This window comes from Phacochoerus africanus, chromosome 2 (assembly GCF_016906955.1).
Source record: "Phacochoerus africanus isolate WHEZ1 chromosome 2, ROS_Pafr_v1, whole genome shotgun sequence".
NCBI lineage: Eukaryota > Metazoa > Chordata > Mammalia > Artiodactyla > Suidae > Phacochoerus > Phacochoerus africanus.
In genome coordinates this window covers 56,925,151-56,946,647 of record NC_062545.1, presented here as the reverse complement: position 1 = coordinate 56,946,647, position 21,497 = coordinate 56,925,151, and the positions used below count along the sequence as shown (strand labels likewise).

The following is a 21,497-nucleotide window of genomic DNA, read 5'->3' as shown; positions in this document are numbered from 1 at the left end:
ATAGTTACTTTCTAATAGTGTGATCCAGTAAACATTGTGTACTAATAAATGGGGAAATTAAAAGTCATTTAAAACATTTGGAGTGCTTAGATGTAGTTTTCTTACTTACATTTCATTATGTGCATGGAGCAGTATTAAATCAAGCATCGTCATGTTATGCATTTTCCACATGTGTTTTTAATTAACTCTCTTAAAAAATAATCTTAGTGGTGCTATTAGTCTATTTATAGATTTAAAATAAATAACAGGATTTTTATAGTAAAATATGTATGGTAAAGTACAGTATCTGTGTTAAAAGTAGATTTATTTCAAATTTCTTAGAGATTAGGTCTTTCTCTCCCTTTCTCTAAAATAAGAAAAAATTCATTGTCCTAATAGAAATAACATACACAAAAATATTTGCTTGTTTTAAAAAAATTTCTAGGAGTTCCTGTTCTGGCTCAGTGGTAACAAATCTGACCAGTATCCATGAGGATGTGGGTTTGATCCCTGGCCTTGCTCAGTGGGTTAAGGATCCAGCATTGCGGAGAGCTGAGGTGTGGGTCGCAGATGTGACTTGTGGCTGCAGTGTAGGCTCCAGCTGCAGCTCCGATTTGACCCTGGGAATTTCCTGTTGCAGGTGCGGCCCTAAAAAGAAAAAAAAAAATTTTCTAATTTGAGAGGAAAATTAGTTTGTGTCTGTTTTATTTTATTTTTAATATATTTTAAGAGTATTTGTCCACATTTTTTTAAAAATTTCAAAGTTCTGAAATACATCTAACTCCAAAGTTTTCAAATAAGAGAGATTGTGAGTCTGAATTAGGTATTTTGCATAGTAAGTAAAATCATGGACATATAAAGATAATTATGTAATAAAATTCTAAAACCCAAAATACTCAAGTATATTAGCTTGTAAAACAGGTATATATTTGAGAAGAAGAGTAGTATAGTGGTTAAGAGTTTGGGTGTTGAAACTAGATGACCTGGGTTCAAATCCTGCTTAACACTTAGTGTCTGGTGAGTGTTGTTGATAGTTACACATTCTACCAAATTAATAGATTCACTAAAATAAAATAGATCAAACTATAACTTTCTAAAAAGAAATTCTGTAGTTATGGTAAAGTTCTATTTTTAAAAATTTGTACCTATTTGAAAAAAAGAAAATTTAAGACATGGTTCATGCCCTTAAATGGGTAAAAATTTAATTGCAAGATTAAAATGGAATATGTTAGAGAACAACATGAAATATAATTGCCTATAAATGATGTGATGTAGACTCTAGAATGTGGGAGGGAGTTCTTAGGAGGGGGAAGACTAGTGGAGGGTGAGTAACATGGGCAAGAGGAGCAGCACAAAGGGAGCTATGAGGCAGAAACAGCCTGCCTGAGCTGGACTGACCTCAACATTGGTGTAAATCCAGAATCTCTGTAAGTTCTGGCCACTGGGCAGTTTTAGGTGCTTAGACTAAAGAAAGAAAATTATTAAACTGGTGGCTGATTAAACTCTTACTTTATATTTTTAAACACATCAGAATTTTAATGATTGCTGAACCATGATTGCTTTGATTTAAATTTTGACTGTGACACCAACTCCTACTTCTTGAATTGTTCTTAGGAAGTTGTGAGGTGGGAGAACCTTTATCTCAATCTTTTTTTTTTTTTTTGTCTTTTGTCTTTTTAGGGCCGCACTCACAGCATATGGAGATTCCCAGGCTAGGGGTCTAATTGGAGCTATGGCTGCCGGCCTACACCACAGCCACAGCAACGCTGGATCCTTAACCCACTGAGCAAGGCCAGGGATCAAACCAGCAACCTCATGGTTTCTAGTAGGATTTGTTTCCATTGAGCCACGACGGGAACTCCCTTTTATCTCAGTCTTCTTCAAGTTTAAGGGCACCTGGAATTGCTGCATCAGTTGGTTAGCCCAGTAACCTTTTTTTTTTTTTTAAACTTTTATTTGCATTTATTTTTGTGAAATTTATTCCCGGGCCATAAGTTTTTGTTTCTTCAGTTTCTTCTGGGACATCTTTTTCTTCTATGCAACCTCCTCTTCTGGCTTAGGAACAATCTGCTCTTTTTCAGTAAGGATCATCTTAATGTGGCAGGGAGAACTCAGGTAAGGATTGATCTGGCCAGAGCTCTATTATAAGTCCTGCGCTACATTTTGGGGGCTTTGTTCACCTGGATGTGCTGAATGACCGGAGACTCTACATCCAAGCCCTTCAGTTCAGCATTACTCTCTGCATTTTTGAGCATGTGCAATAAAAATTCACTCTTTTTGGGTCACTGACCCTGTGTCTAGCCCCAGGCCTATTTGGTCTGGGCGCACCTACCAGCTCCACCATTGTAATGATGAAATGGCACACATTGCTTCTGTAGAGTGACATCCTTCAGATCCTTGGTGGCTTTTCGAATATGCATACCCTTAATGGCCTGGGCAGTTTCATGGGTGTTCTTAAAGTGAACATGAAGATTTGAACCTCTTGATTCTCATGATTTTGTGGGGTTTTCTGGGTCAAGTGAATAGCGAACCATTTTTAGAGGTTGCCTCGGGCTGCTTACCGCAAAAGGCCAGTGGCCTTTGAGGTACTTAAAAGAGCTGTTTTTTTGAAATACAAAGAATGGGAGGAGAGTATTTTTCATAGTGATAGGGAATACTTGAGGGGTAGTTGCTGCAGAAGGATAAGCAGAAAACCTACTTCTGTGACTGGAGGAAGAAAAGAAAGAGGTAATGTCACAGAGAACCAGCCCTTCTGAGACTTCTCAAGGAGTTTTCCTGACAGGAGGTAGGGGAAGACCGTATAGCAAATTTTCCATTGTCAGTTACAATTCAAGGACCATTAGGTGAACTTTTTGGGGGGCCCTAGTGGAAAGTTTTATGGAAAGTAGGTTATATTGGAGTTCCCGTCGTGGCACAGTGGTTAACGAATCCGACTAGGAACCATGAGGTTGCGGGTTCGGTCCCTGCCCTTGCTCAGTGGGTTAACGATCCGGCGTTGCCGTGAGCTGTGGTGTAGGTTGCAGACGCGGCTCGGATCCCGCGTTGCTGTGGCTCTGGCGTAGGCCGGTGGCTACAGCTCCGATTAAACCCCTAGCCTGGGAACCTCCATATGCCGCGGGAGCGACCCAAGAAATAGCAACAACAACAACAACAACAACAACAACAACAAAGACAAAAAGACAAAAAAAAAAAAAGAAAAGAAAATAGGTTATATTAACATTCCTTCAGCTAGTCTAATCAACAGTGAGTTTCAAAAGATGCATAATGTATAATGTGAAAACTAGAAGATTATGATTGGAAATAACTTGTGATCTTGCTTACTCTTCTTTTTGTTCTCTTTTTCATCCTCTTTGGTTCATTTACCCAAGTCAGCATGAAAACAAGAGTATTTCTGTAACTAAGAAAAGAGGAAAAATCTGTTGAATATAACTTTAAAATAGGCATTTTAATGGAAGCTCTTTTCTTCATATGTTTCTTTTTTTTCTTGTCTTTTCTACGGCTGCACCCGCGGCATATGGAGGTTCCCAGGCTAGGGGTCTAATCAGAACTGTAGCCGCCAGCCTATGCCAGAGCCACAGAAACGCCAGATCTGAGTTGCATCTGCGACCTACACCATAGCTCATGGCAATGCTGGATCCTTAACCCACTGATCGAGGCCAGGGATTGAACCTGCAACCTCATGGTTCCTAGTCAGATTCATTAACATTGAGCCACAATGGGAACTCCTTTTTTTTCATGTTTCTAAAAATTGTAATTTCTTTTCTGCTTTATTTCTGTTTTTTGGCTTTTCTTTCTTTTTTTTTTTAATGCCTTTTCTGTTTCTTTTGCAATTTGAATGTTAAGGATGGTTAGAGGTTATTTAATCCAGTGCTTTTCGTAATTTTATGTGCGTACGAATTGCCTGGGGATCTTGTTAAAAATGTATTCTGATTCAGTAAGTCTGGGTTGGGCCCAAGATTCTGCATTTTTAACAAGTTCCCAGGTGATGCCAATGCTACTGTTCCAAGGACCTCACTTTAAGTAATAAGAATCTATGTCATTTTCTCAGGATGAGGATACCAGAGAGAGAGACCAGGTTTGTTCAGTGGCCTAAACCTAATTAGCAGTTGTGGGCCTTTTTTTTTTTTTTTTTTTTTAAATATGACTGAAAGTCATATTTCTTAGCATAAGGAAATGTTTACAAACCAAGAGAAATCTTTCTCTTCTCCGATTAGATGGAGACTCATTTATTTAGCCAACTTTATTTAGTTTGAATCTTTTTTTTTTTGGTCTTTTTTTTTTGTTTTTTCTAGGGCTGCATCCGCAGCATATGGAGGTTCCCAGGCTAGAGCCTATGCCAGAGCCACAGCAACGCAGGATCTGAGCCACGTCTGCGACCTACATCACAGCTCACGGCAACACCGGATCCTTAACCCACTGAGCAAGGCCAGGGACCGAACCCGTAACCTCATGGTTCCTAGTCAGATTAGTTAACCACTGACCACGACAGGAACTCCTAGTTTGAATCTTTAAGATGTATCTTAAGATTTTCTCTTGCTAACCTGTTATCACTTTTGAGGATTTAATGAAATTGAATTATTCAACAGTGTCTATATTCAGTTATAGTTTTAGAGTTCTTATATTTTGGACTTTAGGTAAACATTAAGGAGGACATTTAAATGAACTTAAAAAGACATTAAAATATATTATATTCAAACCGAATTTTTGAGTTGGAACCTTCCTGCTGTAGAAGGGTAAATCATATGTTTATGTAAACTGACTATTAACATATACTTTATTTTTAAACAGTTATAAACTCGTGGAGGTAATATACCAAGATAGTTTTTGTGTCTTTGGTAATAATGCCTGTATGAGTACTTTTTGATCTCACCTGCCTTTGAATCTAGCCTGGTTTTTCTTGTGCTTTTAGTGTTGTTTAGTGTTGTCACAGGGCTGGAAGTGGGGGGGGTGTGTGTGTGTGTGAGTGTGCATGCATGTGCCTGTGTATGTGCAGGTGATGTGGCACTATGTGAGAACCCTTCTAGCCCTTTCAGATTCCATAATTCTCGAATTCTTTGTAGATTGGTGGAAAGGAGGAGGGAACATACTGTAGCCCACAGAAGTGGAACTTAGCAAGATACATGTTGCTGATAGGAAATAAATTCAGTCCTGATTTGACAGTTCTTTTCATTAGTTGAAAAGTATGCTTTGATATTCTATTTCTCCAAATTCTAATTTTATAAACTTATACATTGAAGGGACTTGATCAGTCTACTCTATTATTATGATAATTCTTGTGTTTCTTTTAGGTTGCTAAGGGATATATGAACCCATGTAGGTTTAATTCTAATTTTATTTAAATTATGCTGTTACTAATTTTTATTTAATTAGCTAGGTTGTGGGATGAAAACATGATAATTTTCCATTGTATACTGTAGCTTTTGGAGTAGTTGTGTATTTATTTGTATGTACCATTATTGTCAGTAAATATTAAAAAACTGTTTCAGTACATTGGAATATTTTAGGCTCAGGTTTTTTTTTAAATTATTTTTTAGTGTTTAGAAAACATTTCCTAGACAGATTGAGAGAGCCACCTGATTCAGGTTTCTTTATTTGAGCTCCTTATTTTGAGTTATGGCTCATTCATTCAGGAAGTGTAGCTGCTGATTTCACAAAATTTTCTTGGGTTGCAACTATTCATGGAAAAATGAATTAAGGAATTATTTACTGTAGTTGTTGTCTGCCTTTGTGTAAATGTGCTTATAAGATTGAGTTTGTGGGCTCTGGAAACCTTCACAGGGAATTACCTGTCGTTTATTTTTCTTCCTTTCTGTTCAGAAGAGATGTCCTCTTCTTTTCTGCCTACAGGGAACAAATCCTTTCTGTCTTACCAGGCTTTGTGTATCAATGACCTCAACTCTTTTGGATTATGTAAAGTAGAAGTTGTAGTATAAATAATAATGATATCCATTCTTAATTAACTACTTACTATGTTCCTTGGACATAGAATAATAACAATAGCTTCCATTTTATTACCATGTCCCAGACATGGTACCCTTTGTATATTAACTCATTTAATTTTTTTTCTTTTTCAGTTTTTTCTATAGTGGTAAAATACACATAACAAAAATGTACCATCTTACCTATTTTTAGGTATACTGTTAATGACATTTATAAGGTGTGCAAACTGGACTGCTGTTCATGTCCAGAAAGAACTCTTATTTTACAAAACTAAAACTCTATACCCATTTAATCATAATTCCTATTCCCTAATTCTCCCAGCTCCTGGTAACCACCCATTCTACTTTTGGTCGCTCTGATTTTTTTTTTTTTTTTTAACTACTCTAGGTACCTCATAGAGGTAGAATCATACAGTAGCTGTCTCTCTGTGGCTCGCTTATTTCATTTAGCATAATGTCTTCAAGGCTCATTTGTGTTGTAGCATATGTCAGAAATTCCTTCCCTTTTTAAGGCTGAATAATATTCCACTTAATGTATATACCTCATTTTGCTTACATATTTACCTTTTTCTTCTACACGTCTGCTGTTGTGAATAATACTTCTTTGTGCATGGGGGTACAAACTCATTTAATTCTTGCAACCATCTTAGTGGTTAGGAGGTGGAGAGTTTTAATGAGGAAACTGCATCTTAAGGCAGTCAAGTGATTTGTGCAAAATCACATAGCTAGGAAGAGGCTTTTTGGGATGAAAGTTTTTACCCACTGCAGTAGACTCCCAGATATCTTTCTATGTTGGTGCCTTCTCTTTTGCCAATAGATATCTTCACCCCATTTACTATCTATTGATATATAATTAATGGTATCTAATGAAATAACTTTCATACTAATGTTCATAAATGAACAACATATAGTATGTTATTTTATGTTTTAATATTTGTTGCATTTCAGCTGTAAATCAGCTCAGCCTCAAAGTAAAGCTGAAACTCCTTAAAATAGACTCTAAGTCTCCTGATTGTTCCCCATATACTTCTCTTCTACCAGAGGCAACTATCTTTGTTACATATTGGAATTATACTTTTTAGAAAACTTGGAGTGATAGAATGATTTGAATTTGACTTGCTATTTAGAGTATGAGAGATTTCATGAAAGGGAGTTTTGAGTAAGAGTTTGAAGATAATGTATTTTAGGACGAGATAGTATAGTTTTATAGATACATAGGCTTAGCAGTAGGCATGTGCAAATTCCTGAGCAGTGGAGGATGGCAATATGAAAGCAGGATAAGGAAGCTGCAGTTCTGAAGTTAAACATATATCTAGGAGTTAGACAGAATCATTTTATACTATTTGATGAGATTTTTATTTCCAGTTGCCTGCCTACTTTTTAGCCTTCTAGATGGCAAGCACAATTGAGTCTGGAACAGGAGTTTTCTTTCCAAAGCCCATAATGATAGCATCGGTACCATTGTACTTCATGTAAATAAGGTAAGCAAATTAAAATTTTAAATCATTGGATGGTTTGGAACAAATTTGCTTTAAGTCTTATTATACACTTGATTATTTGTATTAGTATCATTAATTCTGTGGAGTGGGAGGGAAGAATCTAGAAATTGTTACTGGGCCCTGTGTCTTGCCAGATTCTTTTATTGTGTTGATTTTTAAGCTTTCCATGAAATTAAGTCTTGCAGGTTGAAGGGGGTTTCTTGAGATAGAAACACATATGCTTTGAAAATTATTACTATCTATTAATAGAATTAGGCATACATGGTGTTTTAGTGAGAAGACTTAAAGGGTTTTCTGAGGTTTAGTGAGAAGACTTAGAGGTAATTTTTTTTAATGGTAGATATCCCGAGGGCTTCTAGATTTATTTGTAATTACCCAAGTTGAAATAAAAGTTAGTCTTTTGACTGATGATTTTTCCATAGAGTTTACCAAGTACCAAACTTAAACAAAGCTTAGATGAACATAACACATTGGCTGTATAAACAACATATAAAGTAAAGATGACTATGCCTAAGTAGAAGACATTTAAATATTGGCAAACTGTTCAAACGTTCAGTGACATGCTTTTGGCCTGCTTTTTTTTTTTTTGTCTTTTTGCCTTTTCTAGGGCCTTTCCCTCAGCATATGGAGGTTTCCAGGCTAGGGGTTGAATCAGAGCTGTAGCCGCCAGCCTACGCCAGAGCCACAGCAACTCGGGATCTGAGCCGTGTCTGCGACCTACACCACAGCTCACAGCAATGCCAGATCCTTAACCCAGTGAGCAAGGCCAGGGATCGAACCTGTGACCTCATGGTTCCTAGTCAGATCCGTTAACCACTGAGCCATGACGGGAACTCCTGGCCTGCCATTTAATATGCAATTAATGCTCTAAGATCAAAGGCTGGTCAGAAAAGTTTGACCATTAAACTGATGGGGAAGTGTATGGGCTTTGCAACTTAAAATTAAATAATACATGTTGTTTGTTTAAATACTGTTGTGTTTGTAAGTGATCACATAGTAGAATGAAGCTGTGGGCTTAAGGTGAATTTAAGATTATAAAACTTTAATCACATCTGTTTCATGACTTTAAATTGATGTGATAGGAAGATTGAAAAGGATCTAACCCCTTTGAAGAAGTCTGATGTGCTTATAGGATCAATAAATCAAGATAAAAATACCTGTTGGGTTGGAATCTATTATAATGTTGAATGAAAATTTTGATAGTTTTTGATGAAGAGAACTATGTCATCACAGTTATGTGAAGAATATGTTAGGACTCTGTCTTCATTTCAGTGATTGTTAAGAGTGGAGATAAAAAATTTTAAAAAGGTTTGGTGGTGGTGATGTTACTGTTTGTGTGCGTATTCTCTTTAATTTGTTACTGTGAAAATAAGAGTGAACTTAATATGAGTTCTTTCTGGGAGGATGAAATAAGGTAAAGTTTCACTTCTCTTTCAAATAGTTTTTGTTTTCACGGTTGAATTATTATTTGTGTCAGATAAATAGATTATAGCCATTATGTTTGAAAGTAAAGGCTGTGTGTAGGATTACATTGTTTTATCATCAGGTATTGGTCTTTTCGTGGAAGCAGTGCAAACAATGATGTTTAAAGTTATCTGAAGTCTTTCTTCTGAGATTTCTTAGTGTATGTTGGTGGACTTTAGGTTGTATTTCCATAGAATTGTAGTCTGAATGATTGTTAGTTTCCCAAGCCTATAAAGCTTGCTTAATTCCTGAGGGGACTCTGTGACACTGATTATTTTGTCCAAGTGGATCAAAACCTTACTGACTTTAAAAAAAACCTTAATTTTGCTTGATACAGATGTGTCACTAGCCTTGATCAGAGCTTTCTCAGGCTCATTATTGGAACTATGTGAATGAGGTGAAAAGGAGGAAAATGTTTTTTCATTAAAATATTGTAAAATATATATAACATACATTTCCTTTTTCTTTGAGTTTAAAGAAACGAGGGAAAAATGAGTTAAAGGGGACTTGGATATACTTTGCAAAAGAGATTACCAGAGATAAAATTTGCTGAGCGGTGAGCTAGAGAGAGAAAAAGGCAAAGTGTGCATAAGCACCCATGGCGAAGGAAGAAAGCTGGGGTTTAGCAAGTCAGCTGTTCTTGTATCATTTTTGGAATAAGCTCTGACAGGTGTTGGTGAGAAGGGGGCAGAGTCTGACCAGCTGCTCTAATGTCAGGAAGGTTTATAATTGTATGTGGGGAAGTGACCCTAAACTGAAATTTCTTTATAAGAAATTTTAATATACCTGACTCTGTATCTGTATATCTCTGCAACCTTGAGAATTAGGTTTCAGGGACTGTGTACTAATTCTATTGGGAATAGAAATGAGAGGAAATGTAGCTGGTAGAGAAACAGTAGATATTTGACAGTGCGTCCTTAGGAGGGAAATATACAAAGGGAAGGTAAACTCAGGACTTGACATACACTTATCTCTGTTGAAGGACAGGAAACAAATGGCATATCTCTTGGCATGATGTTATTATGTAAAATGCTGATATCATGTAACTGTTGGGATTGAGGATAGGTTGGGGGACATCATGGGCGGGTTACGTCATAGGCATATGTAACATACTTGAATTCAGCTGTATATAGCGGGCAAAATGGAAAAAAAAAAAAAGAACCAGCACATCTATTAGCATTATTACATTGACTGTCAGCAGCAGAAATCACCTTTGGCTAATTTAGGCAAAGGAATAAATTGGAAGGCTCTCAGGAGAACCAGTCTCAGAAAATGGCTAGGAATCAAGGGAAGCCAGGCAGCAAGAACCTGAGCCAAGGTCAAGCATAGGAACACTGAGTAGGAAGCCACTGTTGGCACTTGCTGACAATGCCTCTGCTCTCACACTGAATCATTTTTCAGCTATTCCTGTGCTTCACTGTCACTCAAGTTAAAAGTTTTGGGAAGGGAGCGTTAGGTTGTCTGACTTAGATCCCGAGCCTGTTTCCAACCTGCTAAGACAAGGATAGAGAATGTCTGGGCCTTTTGGTTTCCAGTGTAAAAGTGAAAATATCCATGTCCATATCCTGTCTGTCACTCCTCCCTAATTTAACTGAACAGGTACTCCTTCCTCTTCCATCGCACCATAGCTCAGCAAATGCAGGCCTCCCCCTTCCTCCTGCCCAAAGTTTGGAAGTCATCCTCAGCGTCTGTTCCCTCGGCCCCGTAGCCAATCAATAGCACGTTGTCCTGTCAGTCTACCTCTCACATGTATTGAATGTATCCACTTACCTCTGAGTTATCATTGCCACTATAGTCCCGCTTGTACTATGGAAGCCTCGTAATTTCTCTGGTCTTCAGATTGGTTCCTACCTTTTAGGAGTATACATTATGTGAAGGTGAACTCTTAAAAATGCAGATCAGGTTATATTGCTAGTTTGCAGAAAGGCTTTCAGTGGTCTGCTCTTTATTTACCTACTCTTTCTCAGCTCTGGTCCACTCTTTGAAACTGTAGTAGGAGACTCTGCAATCTGCATTTCTCAGACTCCTTTGCCAGCTCCCTTCCTGTTGGAATTTACTGCTGGGAGCACTGGCAGGAATTTGGAAGTCGAGGGAAGGGACTTCCTTTGTTTCTGGTTTCCTTGTCTCTCCAGCAGCACATGACAACTCTCGCTTGGTCTCCAGCTCCTTTTGACATTCCCAGGACTAGCCGTACTGCTCCCACTCATGGGTACCAGCTTCTGGACGGGGTGTCCCAGGCAGATGAGTGCTGCCAGTATTTCCTCACCCATTACCCTCTGTCCTCTCCGCACTTAGAGCATCCTCCCTCTGGATCTCCTCCTCCGAAGAGATAGATACTTGAGCTGCAGGGCTCCTCTCCTTAGAGGTCCATTTGCAGTATGGTGCCACTTCCTTAGAGGTTTGAGTCCTCAGCCCCATGGACTTCCCCACCATCTTTCAGACCTCACAGTGCCCTACCTCCAAGCTCTTGGCTCCCGAGAGCCCCTTCCGTTTTGTTCCTGCAGCCCTCTGGGGGGCAGTGCTTCCCAAGTTACTCATCTCTAGATTAACTTCATCTTCCTTTGTTACCTTTTCAGCTTTCCAATATCCATGTAACCTGTTTCCTCTATTATATCTCGTGTGTTTGAATTACCCATGTGGTTTCTGTTTCTCATATCAGGGGCTTTCCACTTTTTAGAATAAAGTTAAAAATAGTTTTCATTAAACACCAAGTCCTTGATTACTTCTCTAGTCTCAAGCCATGCTATACCCCTTTTTTCTATGCTTCTGTATTCTGAATTTTTGGTTGTTTTTGCCAGATCATGTACCTTCTGTTTTTATCTCAAGGATATTGCATCTGGTAGACTGTGTATACCAAGCCCTGATTATCACCACACACCTGTCCCCTTTCTCTTCACCCTTCCCCCTTTAATGGTTGCTTAGTGAACTCCTGCACAGTGCAGGTCAGAGGCAGTATACTGTAGAGGGAGGTGGCTGAGATAGGCTCTTGTCTTGGTTTTAAGGACAGCTTTTCTATTTTGCCAGCTTTGTGACCTTGGGCAGGTTACTTAACTTACTGAGGTTTCAGTTTCCTCATCTGGAACATGGGGATAGTGTTTTTCCCTGCATGGTAAGGTTGTGGTAAGGCTTAATTGAGTTAATGTAAAGAGCTTTGAATGCTTCTCGGTGCATGGTCATTGCTCACTAAGTGCTTATAGCCTGCTGTTATTATCAGTCGTATGAGAATTCCTCTGGAATGCCTTTCCTGATGTCCAAGCTCTGACAGATTCTATGTTTTATGTGCTCCTGTGACGTCTTGTACTTTTTTAGTATTTATTATGTTGGGATTATTTGTTTAACATCTTCTTTTCTTGGTATGAGTATAAATTATATGAGGTTAGATGAAGAACCTGTGCTGTTTACTATAATTTCTAGCATCTGTGCCCAATACCTGGTTGACTCTTCAGTAAATATTAAAAAAATTAATTGATTAATCATTTAAAAAGAAAAACCATAGTGAGTTTTATAGGAAGTGGTACAAGTGGATAGAGATGGTGGTGAAATGAATCAATTTAAATTATCAACTTTTCTGTTTTTATTGCCCACGAAAAAGCTCTAGCATGAATGCTTTATAATAGGAGAGGAGAAATACCTGCTAATTTTGAAGGTGTGGTATGACCAACGAAGTTTAGTATCTCATTTTATTGCCAAAGGGAAAATGTTTTTCAGACTCTGATGAGACTGTATTTCTATTTTTTTTTATATAGCTTTAATCCCCCCCCCCCACTTATAAAAGCCATTTGTGCTTATTTCTAAAATTTCTTAAAGTACAAGAAAGTATAATGAGGAAAGCAAATATCATTGATAATTCTGCATAGAGATGGTAATTCTTAACATTTTGGTGTAGACTTCCCTGTTTTATTTTCCTATGCATGCAAAGTTTTATTTCCCTAACCCTCATAATTATACATTCTGATTTTTATCCTGCTTTTTCTTCATTGACTATACTATGAATCTCTTTCTGCATTAACAAATATTTGAACAATGAATACTGATGATAAATTTAAATTCTAAGATGTTTATAAGACTTTTATATTTTACTCTCAGACTACTATTATGAATGTGGATTAGGACTCTGTGATGCTGCTAGTTAGTTTTTTTTTTTTAATCAGTTTTCCTCTTCTTTAATTATGTATTTCCTAAATTGTGTTAATGTGTAATTGGTGGTTTTATTCCATTAGCTCTCTCACATCACAGTGACTGCCCCGAAGGATTGTTTCTAGTCAAGCTGGAAAACCAGTAAAGTAAAGCAGCTTATAAATTTAGCTTTTCTGTTCTCTATATAGTTTTTTTTTTTTTTTTTTGCTTTTTAGGGCTGCACCTGCGGCATATGGAGGTTCCCAGGCTAGGGGTTGAATTTGAGCTATAGCTGCCAGCCTACACCACACCCACAGCAACACAGGATCCGAGCCGCAGGATCTGAGCCGAGTCTGCAACCTACACCACAGCTCATGGCAATACCGGATCCTTAACCCACTGTGCAAGGCCAGGGATCGAACCTGCAGCCTCATGGTTCCTAGGCGTATTCGTTTCCACTGCACCATCACGGGAACTCCTTTATATAGTTTTGATATATATACTTTATATAAAAAGCGAATCAATATTTTTTAATTCAGTGAAACTTATGAATTAATTTTTATCTTTTATTTATTTTTTTCTGGTCACACCCACAGCATATGGAAGTTCCCAGGCCAGGGATTGAATACAAGCTGCAGCCGCGACTCATGTCACATTTTATTAACCCACTGTGCTGGGCTGGAAATCGAACACATGCTTTACCAGTGAATTGAGCTGCTGCAGAGACAATGCTGGATCCTTAATCCCTTGTGCCACAGCAGTAACTCTTTAATTTTTGTCTTTTAATGAGAATGGATATAACACAAATAATTTAGTAATTCTAAGTATTAAATTTGCAATTGATATAATTTCATAATTAATAAGAAATTATTTGCATTAGTGACCCATGTCTACTGGAGGTGGAAAAATAGTTATATACTAAGCCAGCATCGGACAATATATGGGATGGTTCCTCCCCCTTTTATAAAAAAAGAATCTGTCCATTCAGAGACTTTGGAGTGATGTGAAAATATTTCTACATTCCTTACCTTCCTTTTCTAACATGAAATAGGGATTTCATGGGTATCACATAATACATAAACGTGTGCTCTGGAATGACTGGAGTTCAAACCAAAAATCACATCCCAGAAACTTTTGTTCCAAAGCCTAAAAGTTTATATGTGCAGAAGAATCCCTAAATACCAACTACTAAATAATTTCTCTGATACCTCTGCGGATGCAAGCTGAGTTTGCCATGATCAAACCTTTACAGTGAATTCCATCTTCTTTTTTTTTTTTTTTTGTCTTTTTGCCATTTCTTGGGCGCTTCTGCGGCATATGGAGGTTCCCAGGCTAGGGGTTGAATCGGAGCTGTAGCTGCCAGCCTACGCCAGAGCCAAAGCAATGCAGGATCCGAGCCGAGTCTGCAACCTACACCACAGCTCACAGCAATGCCGGATCCTCAACCCACTGAGCAAGGGCAGGGATCGAACCCTCAACCTCATAGTTCCTAGTCGGATTCATTAACCACTGCGCCACGACGGGAACTCCTGAATTCCATCTTCTAAAATCTTTTCTTCCCTGGTCTTTTAAATCTGTTTACACCTAAGTGTACTTAGATAGTATTTTCTTTTATTTGATATTCCACTTGAAGTAAAAAGAGAAGTCCGTTAATGAGATACGTATACATACGTGTGTGTCAAATAAATGTGTTAAAAATGAAAAGAGGAGTTCCTGTTGTGGCGCAGTGGTTAACGAATCCGACTAGGAACCATGAGGTTGGGTTCGATCCCTGGCCTTGCTCAGTGGGTTAAGGATCTGGCGTTGCCGTGAGCTGCGGTGTAGGTTGCAGACGTGGCTCGGATCACGTGTTGCTGTGGCTCTGGCATAGGCCAGCAGCTGTAGCTCTGATTAGACCCCTAGCCTGGGAACCTCCGTATCCTGCAGGTGCGGCCCTAGAAAAGGCAAAAAATAAAAAAAAAATTTAAGAAAAATGAAAAGAGAGTAATTATGAGAGAAAAAGCAAATGTACCAGCCCCCTGGGATTTAATACTTATTCTATTTGAACAATTTAATTTTGAGTTTCTGGGCAGCCAGTAAAAAGGGAAATATAATTTCTATCATCATCATATGATCAGAAAAGGGAAACTTTCTTTTTTCTGAATTCTAAGCATAAGCCAGCTTTTCTCAGATTGTTAATTTAGAACACTGATTCTGTCCCAGTATTAACAGATAACAGGTTTAAGTTTAGGAAATAGTGGGCTAAATAAAATAAACAGGCTTAGTGTTTTTTTTTTTTTAATTGGAGAAAAACAAAGTTTAATAATATGTATATCTCCAGAATACATGGAGAGACCCAGGAAAACAGTAACTCCTTAACATGTTTTCTTGTAACCCTAAATGTTCCTGATATGTATCTTAACTTTCTAAGAGGAAGATAGATTGTTTCCCTAATTTATTTTGTCATGAAATACTAAAAGTAAATAATAAGCTTTGCAAAATGCTGGCCTAGGTCCTTAAACAACATGATGGATTGTGTCTTCAATTCCATTTTTGCAGAAGGTTTCACAATGCTTTTTTATTTGATCTATTCTTAGGTTGATTTAAATTGTCTTTGAAACCCCACCCAGGGCAAGGTTGACCTCTTCAAGACGCCTAGATTCTCCCTGTCTCTTAGGAATTGGTGCTTTTGGAAAGCATGTAGAGGAGGATTTTGGGAACTAAATTGCAGCAGAGTGACTCGGTTATATATATATAAATTATTTTTCGTATTCTTTTCCATTATGGTTTATCACAAGATATAGAATATAGTTCTCTGTGCTGTGCCTTCCAGTAGGACCTTATTGTTTTTACAACTCTATTCCTGAATGTTACTGTTAATATTACTTTTTTAATGTTTCATTTACAGGTATATGATGTTGATTGATGGCACAAATGAAGTTTTTATGATTGATAGGGATAATTCAGTGTTTCATGTTTCAAATTTGGAATTTCCATTTCGTAAAGATCTCCGTATACATTTATCAAACACTCTTTTAGATGGGGTAAGTCATATTTTAACTTTTAAACAAAATTAAACATTGCTGTTTTTCTTTATTATGCAAGTAAATATATATTTTTATTGATTAAATAGGAAATTTGGAATCGAATTCAAATTTTGAAAGTTTTTTTTGATGTATAATTGACAGTTAAAAAATTGAATCTAGTTTTTATTAGGATATTAAATTCCATTTATCTCTTACCTGTAATTACTGTCTGTCGCATGATCATTGTTTTAGATACAGAGTAAGGGAGCAAAATTATTTTATTTTTTTTGTGATTGAAAAAAATCTCATTGAAAAAGACTCATTTTATTTTATTGTTCTGCTTTTCAGTTGAATTTTAATTGTGTGATATAACATACCACATCTTCCCTTGGCTCTATAGCTATATGGTCTAATAGTTCTTGTTCAAAGAGTGTCGTGCCTTTGAAAGCAATCCCTGTACTTTTACATTTGAATTTTGAAAGTTGGTAAGAATTTTCCCACTCAGAAAAATCTGTATTTAATAATCATAAAATCACTCGATAAAAAAATACTTTAACTCTCTCTCCTGTGCTTGGTTTTTTGTTTTTTGGGTTTTTTTTTTTGGCCACGCCTATGGCACATGGAAGTTCTGGGTCCAGGGATTGAACCTGAGCCACAGCAGTGACAACACCGGATTCTTAACCCACTGAGCCACCAGGGAACTCCTTATTCTCTCCCATGCAAACAGCTTTCTTCTCCCCAATTCTAAAAGTATTGGTTTGTTGTAAGTAAAAATTAAAATAATACAAAACATTATAAAATGTTGTTAAAAATCACCTGAACCCTACTATTGGAGTAACTTCTGTTACCATTTCGATGAACCTTATTCCAGACTTTCCTCTGTGCCAGAATGTTCATTCTTACATCTGCTCCCGAGTGATTCACAGTCTTGTTAGTAATAGCAACTTAGAGCATAGATTCTTAAACAGATGTGTATCAGAATCTTTTGGGGAGTTGGGACCCCTTCCAGTCCCAGTAAGATTCTGAATACAGGTACCCCGCCCTTTGAAAATGAGTGCTTTGGTCAAATATGTACAAACATGGCAAGTTATACATAATTTTACATGAGAAGAGCTAAATGTTACATGTATTTTGTAACTTGTCTTTTTTTCACTTAGCAGTGTGTTTTGGACCTTTCTCATATAAAAGGGTGGGTAATAGACCACTCTATATGTAAACTCTGTAATTTGGGGTTTGTAAACTATCTTGATTATGAAAATTATAGGGGGTTGCTTGTTAAAAATATCAGTCCGTCCCAAAAACCTATCCTAGAATGAATGAATTAGACTCATCCAGTGGCAAAGATAGCTGTATTTTTAATAAGTGCCCAAGTGATTTTAATCAGGCAAGTTTGACAAACAATTCTATAATTAACTTGGCCAATCCTGTTTTGGTGGACATGGGATTTTTTGGTAGTTTTTTTTTTTTCTCTATTTTAAGACACACTTGAATGCATATCCTTATACCTTTTTCCTTTCACAATTATGCAGTTTTATAATTGATATTCTTAGAAGTGAGATTGTAATGTGTGTTTAAAGATCTTTTGCTTACAAGTAACTGAAGTCCAACTTAAAGTAACTGAAGAAGGAAGAACTAATTGGCACTAATAATTAGGTTTCAGCTTGGCTTTCTTCAGGTTGAATCTGGGGGCTCACGTGATAATTGGCTAGGCATTGTCTCTTTCTTTCTTTTTCTTTTCTCATTCTGCATGAAGGCTCTTTGCATGTGAGAGGCAAGTTGCATTGCAACCCAGGTAGAAAGTGAACTTTTTCTTCCAATATCCATATATCAACACCAGGAAGGATTCTAAAGGGCCTTGCCTGAATGATATACCCATGGAGGAGTGACAATGGAGGCCAGGAACTCATTGTTAGGGGCACCACTGGAAGTACGAGAGGAGTAGTCATCCCTTGGAAGGGACAGTAACAGGCTGTATTGTACCGTGTTCACTGTGCTGGATTTGAGGGCATGCCTGTTTTAAACATTGTTGTGTATAATTGCCACCCTTCTTTCCAGGAAGTTGGAACACATGTACAGTTCTGCGAACCATATGTAAAGGATCTGTACGCTGTCTGAAACACTGGGTTTTGAAAATTTAAAATCTAATTTTAAAAGACTTAAATTTTAAGGGACCGTAACAGCATGGTGGTTAAGAGCCCTAACTCTAACTAATGGTGCCTTACTGGCTCCATTGGTTATTACATGAGGCCCCTTAAATAACTTACATAAAGTTTCCTCATCTGTAGTGAAGTTAGACTAATAACAGCACTTAGTTCTTGGTGCTATTGTGAAGATCAAATTGGATAGTTTATAAAGTGCTGATAGCAATGTCTGGCACATAGTGAAAGAAATGTTTGCCTCTTAATTTTTGTGAATTGTTAAGGAGGTTTAACATTTTTTTCATTTTTTCCTTTATTACTTTATATAGTTCAGTACAGAGTGCCCCTCTTTCCTCTCTTAGCTGCCCATTCAAATCTTTTATACAGTTTTCTGTGGGTGTTCATCTTCTACTTACTGATTTATGAGGAGTTTTTTCCGGGGATATTACTTTATGACATATTTTGAAAAAATGTATTTTAATTTTTTCTGGCGCTTTTGTGGCACAAATTTACATTTTTGTAGGTAAATTATAAACACCTTGGTTTTTAATATTTGGCTTTTATGTAATTTTAGAAAAATATATTTTTTCTTCATAATTATTGTCATACCCATATTTCCTTCTAATATTTTTATGATTTTCCTTATATATTTAAATGTTTAATTTAGCCATGATACATTTTGGTAAAAGGAATAAGATAGGGATACAGTTTTATTTATTTTCACATGTCTAAACTGTTGCCTCAGTTTAGGTAGATTAGTTCAGCTAGTCTATTTTTCCTTTTTAATTAGATATATCATTTTTATTGTATATGGGATTCCCTTATATCTTTGTTTCTTTTTAAAAATTTTTTGAAGTATAGTTAATTTACAGTGTGTTAATTTCTGCAGTACAGCAGAGCGACTCAGTTATACATATATATATATTGTTTTTCATATTCTTTTCCATTATGGTTTATCACAGAATATTGAATATGGGTCCCTGTGCTGCTATTTGTTTCTTGATTCACTTTCCCATTACATTAATATGTTGGTCTTCTACTAGTAGTTTGAGGTTGACTGAAATTCTGTAACTTTAGCATGCAACTTAATGCCTGATAGTCCAAGGACACCCAATCTCCTGGCTATTCTAAAGTTTGCCACTTAGATTTTGCTCTCTTTTCTTTAGCTTTTGGGTGAACACGGCTATTTGATTGAGAAGTTGTGCTGAATTAGTATGTTATACTTTTTTTTTTCTCTTTTGGCTGCACCTGTGGCATGCGGAAGTTCTGGGTCAGGGATTGATTCCGCACCAGAGCAGTGATCTAAGCCAGTGACAACGCTGGATCCTTAACCTGCCACGCCACCAGGGAACTCAGTATGTTATGCTTTAATGTGCAAATCTGTACAAGAAGCTTATATTTTTCTCTGCAGAGTGATCTCTTGTCTCCAGACCATTTATCTTTCTGTTTACTATGTTTGGTTGTGTGATTTATCTCTCTGCTGTACCTTCACTATTTTTCTTTGGCGGTAAAAGGGACTCTAAATCTTTTTGTAACTTCCCACAACTTTAAGTCTCTTTTCTACAGGGATGCTATTCTTGTACTTAGATATTTCTTCACTTTTTCACTGTTGAGCCTTTTTCATGAGGTCGATTGAATTATATCTGGCCAATATTCTGTGGAATTTGTATGAGAATGCTTCCTGTCTTAATCAAATCAAATTTGCTCCTCTATTTCAGATTTATACCAGCAGAGAGTGGGATACTAGGGAGTAGCTTGTGACTGTTAACTTAAACTCTCAATGATAGAATTATCCTAATGAGAACCACATGCATAAAATATGTATTTATTTGTTTAACAGAGGGAGTACTACTTTCCAAATGACCTGAATGCTTGTTGACCCCATCTCCAGTGCTTTTTGTTTTTATTTTATTTTCTTTTATTTTTGACTTTTTGTCTTTTTAGGGCTGCACCTGTGGCATATGGAGGTTCCCAGGCTAGGGGTTTGAATCGAAGCTGTAGCACAGCCACAGCACACAGCAATGCAGGATCCGGGCCGCTTCTGCAACATACACCACAGCTCATGGCAACCCCAGATCCTTAACCCACTGAGTGAGGCCAGGGATTGAACCCATAACCTCATGGTTACTAGTAGGGTTCATTAACCACTGAGCCACGATGAGAACTCCTCACATGCATTTTAGAAAATTGACCTGTTACATTTTGGAGTGTGCAAGCCAGAAGATGGAAGACTGTGATTGAAGAATGGGATATTTGAATTAGGTACTTCTGAGGTATAATTTTGGTTGATGAGGCTGCTCAGGAAGTGACCTAGAAAGAGTGAGACTTTGAGGTAGAGTGGAGAAGAGCAGTGGAAATGAGGTTAAGGAAAAATTTAGATGGGTCCTAGTGAAGGACCAGGAGTCCAGGTAGAAGGGATGGCAGTGAGCTGTGTACTAAAGATCAGAAGGAAGGAAAGAAGCTAGTATAGTTAGTTGAGACTGAGTGGCAGATGTAGACTGAGCAATGAGTGACTAGAGAGTTGCAAACAGTTATCTATACTGTGTGCTCTGTAGGGTTACTAGTAAATTTCCATTCCTGTGACAGTGTGTAGTAAAATATCATTCTGACATAATACCGTAAACTTTTTAACATATCTGTGTGTGCGTCTGTACACGTGCCTGCGGCATGTGTGCGCACATACCTCCTTGTGGTTGATAGAGCCACCTCATTAGGCTGGAAGTATTGTTCACTGCACATTTTCAGGGTGTGCCCTTCTCACCATAGGTGATGTGACTGGCACCCCGGGAATTGCGCTCTATATAAGCTGCATGACCACTACAGCAGCCCTGGTAGATAGCTCACAGAAAGGGCAAGAATATTTATTTTGCTTTTTGTTACCTTCATTTTATTTAAGATACAGTTTTTTTTTTTGTAGCATTGTAATTAATAAAATAAAAGGAAGGAAAAAACTCCTCTAAGTTATGGCGTTTGGCAGTTTAGTGTGATTTATCGTTCCTGTCACGTGCTATGCCAAGAGTGTAGGCATTGCTTAGAAGGTTGAGGGGAAGGCCTCACCTTGGAGACATGTCACATCGGTGGGTAGGAGTGGAGAATGATAGGTAATGAATAAAACAGCAACTTGAAGATTGACATTTAAAACAAGTCCTTTGGTGGTATGGAGGAGAAGTAAATTTCATCTAGTTAGGAACTAAAGATATTTTATAGAGGAGTTGGCATTCGATATGGCAAGATTTCTATAGAAAGAGATTTTTGTTGGGCATGGGCTGAGGGCATTCTAGATAGGAAATAGTGTTTAAAAATTAGAAGTTTAACCATCTGCAGGTTTAACTTAGCAATACTGTTTATTTTCACCCC

At 37.3% G+C, this 21,497-nt stretch overlaps 1 protein-coding gene and 1 pseudogene across 2 annotated transcripts in view; one reads left to right on the top strand and one right to left on the bottom strand.

The window, feature by feature from the left end:
- RNGTT (RNA guanylyltransferase and 5'-phosphatase) overlaps positions 1-21,497 on the top strand; it is a 205,861-nt gene that overhangs the window by 47,940 nt on the left and 136,424 nt on the right. For both annotated transcript variants that reach the window (XM_047760902.1, XM_047760913.1), the window contains exon 9: positions 15,885-16,020. In XM_047760902.1, the coding sequence (XP_047616858.1) occupies positions 15,885-16,020 (136 nt within the window). The remainder of the gene's footprint in view (positions 1-15,884; positions 16,021-21,497) is intronic.
- LOC125116034 (60S ribosomal protein L17-like) lies at positions 1,928-2,513 on the bottom strand (annotated as a pseudogene).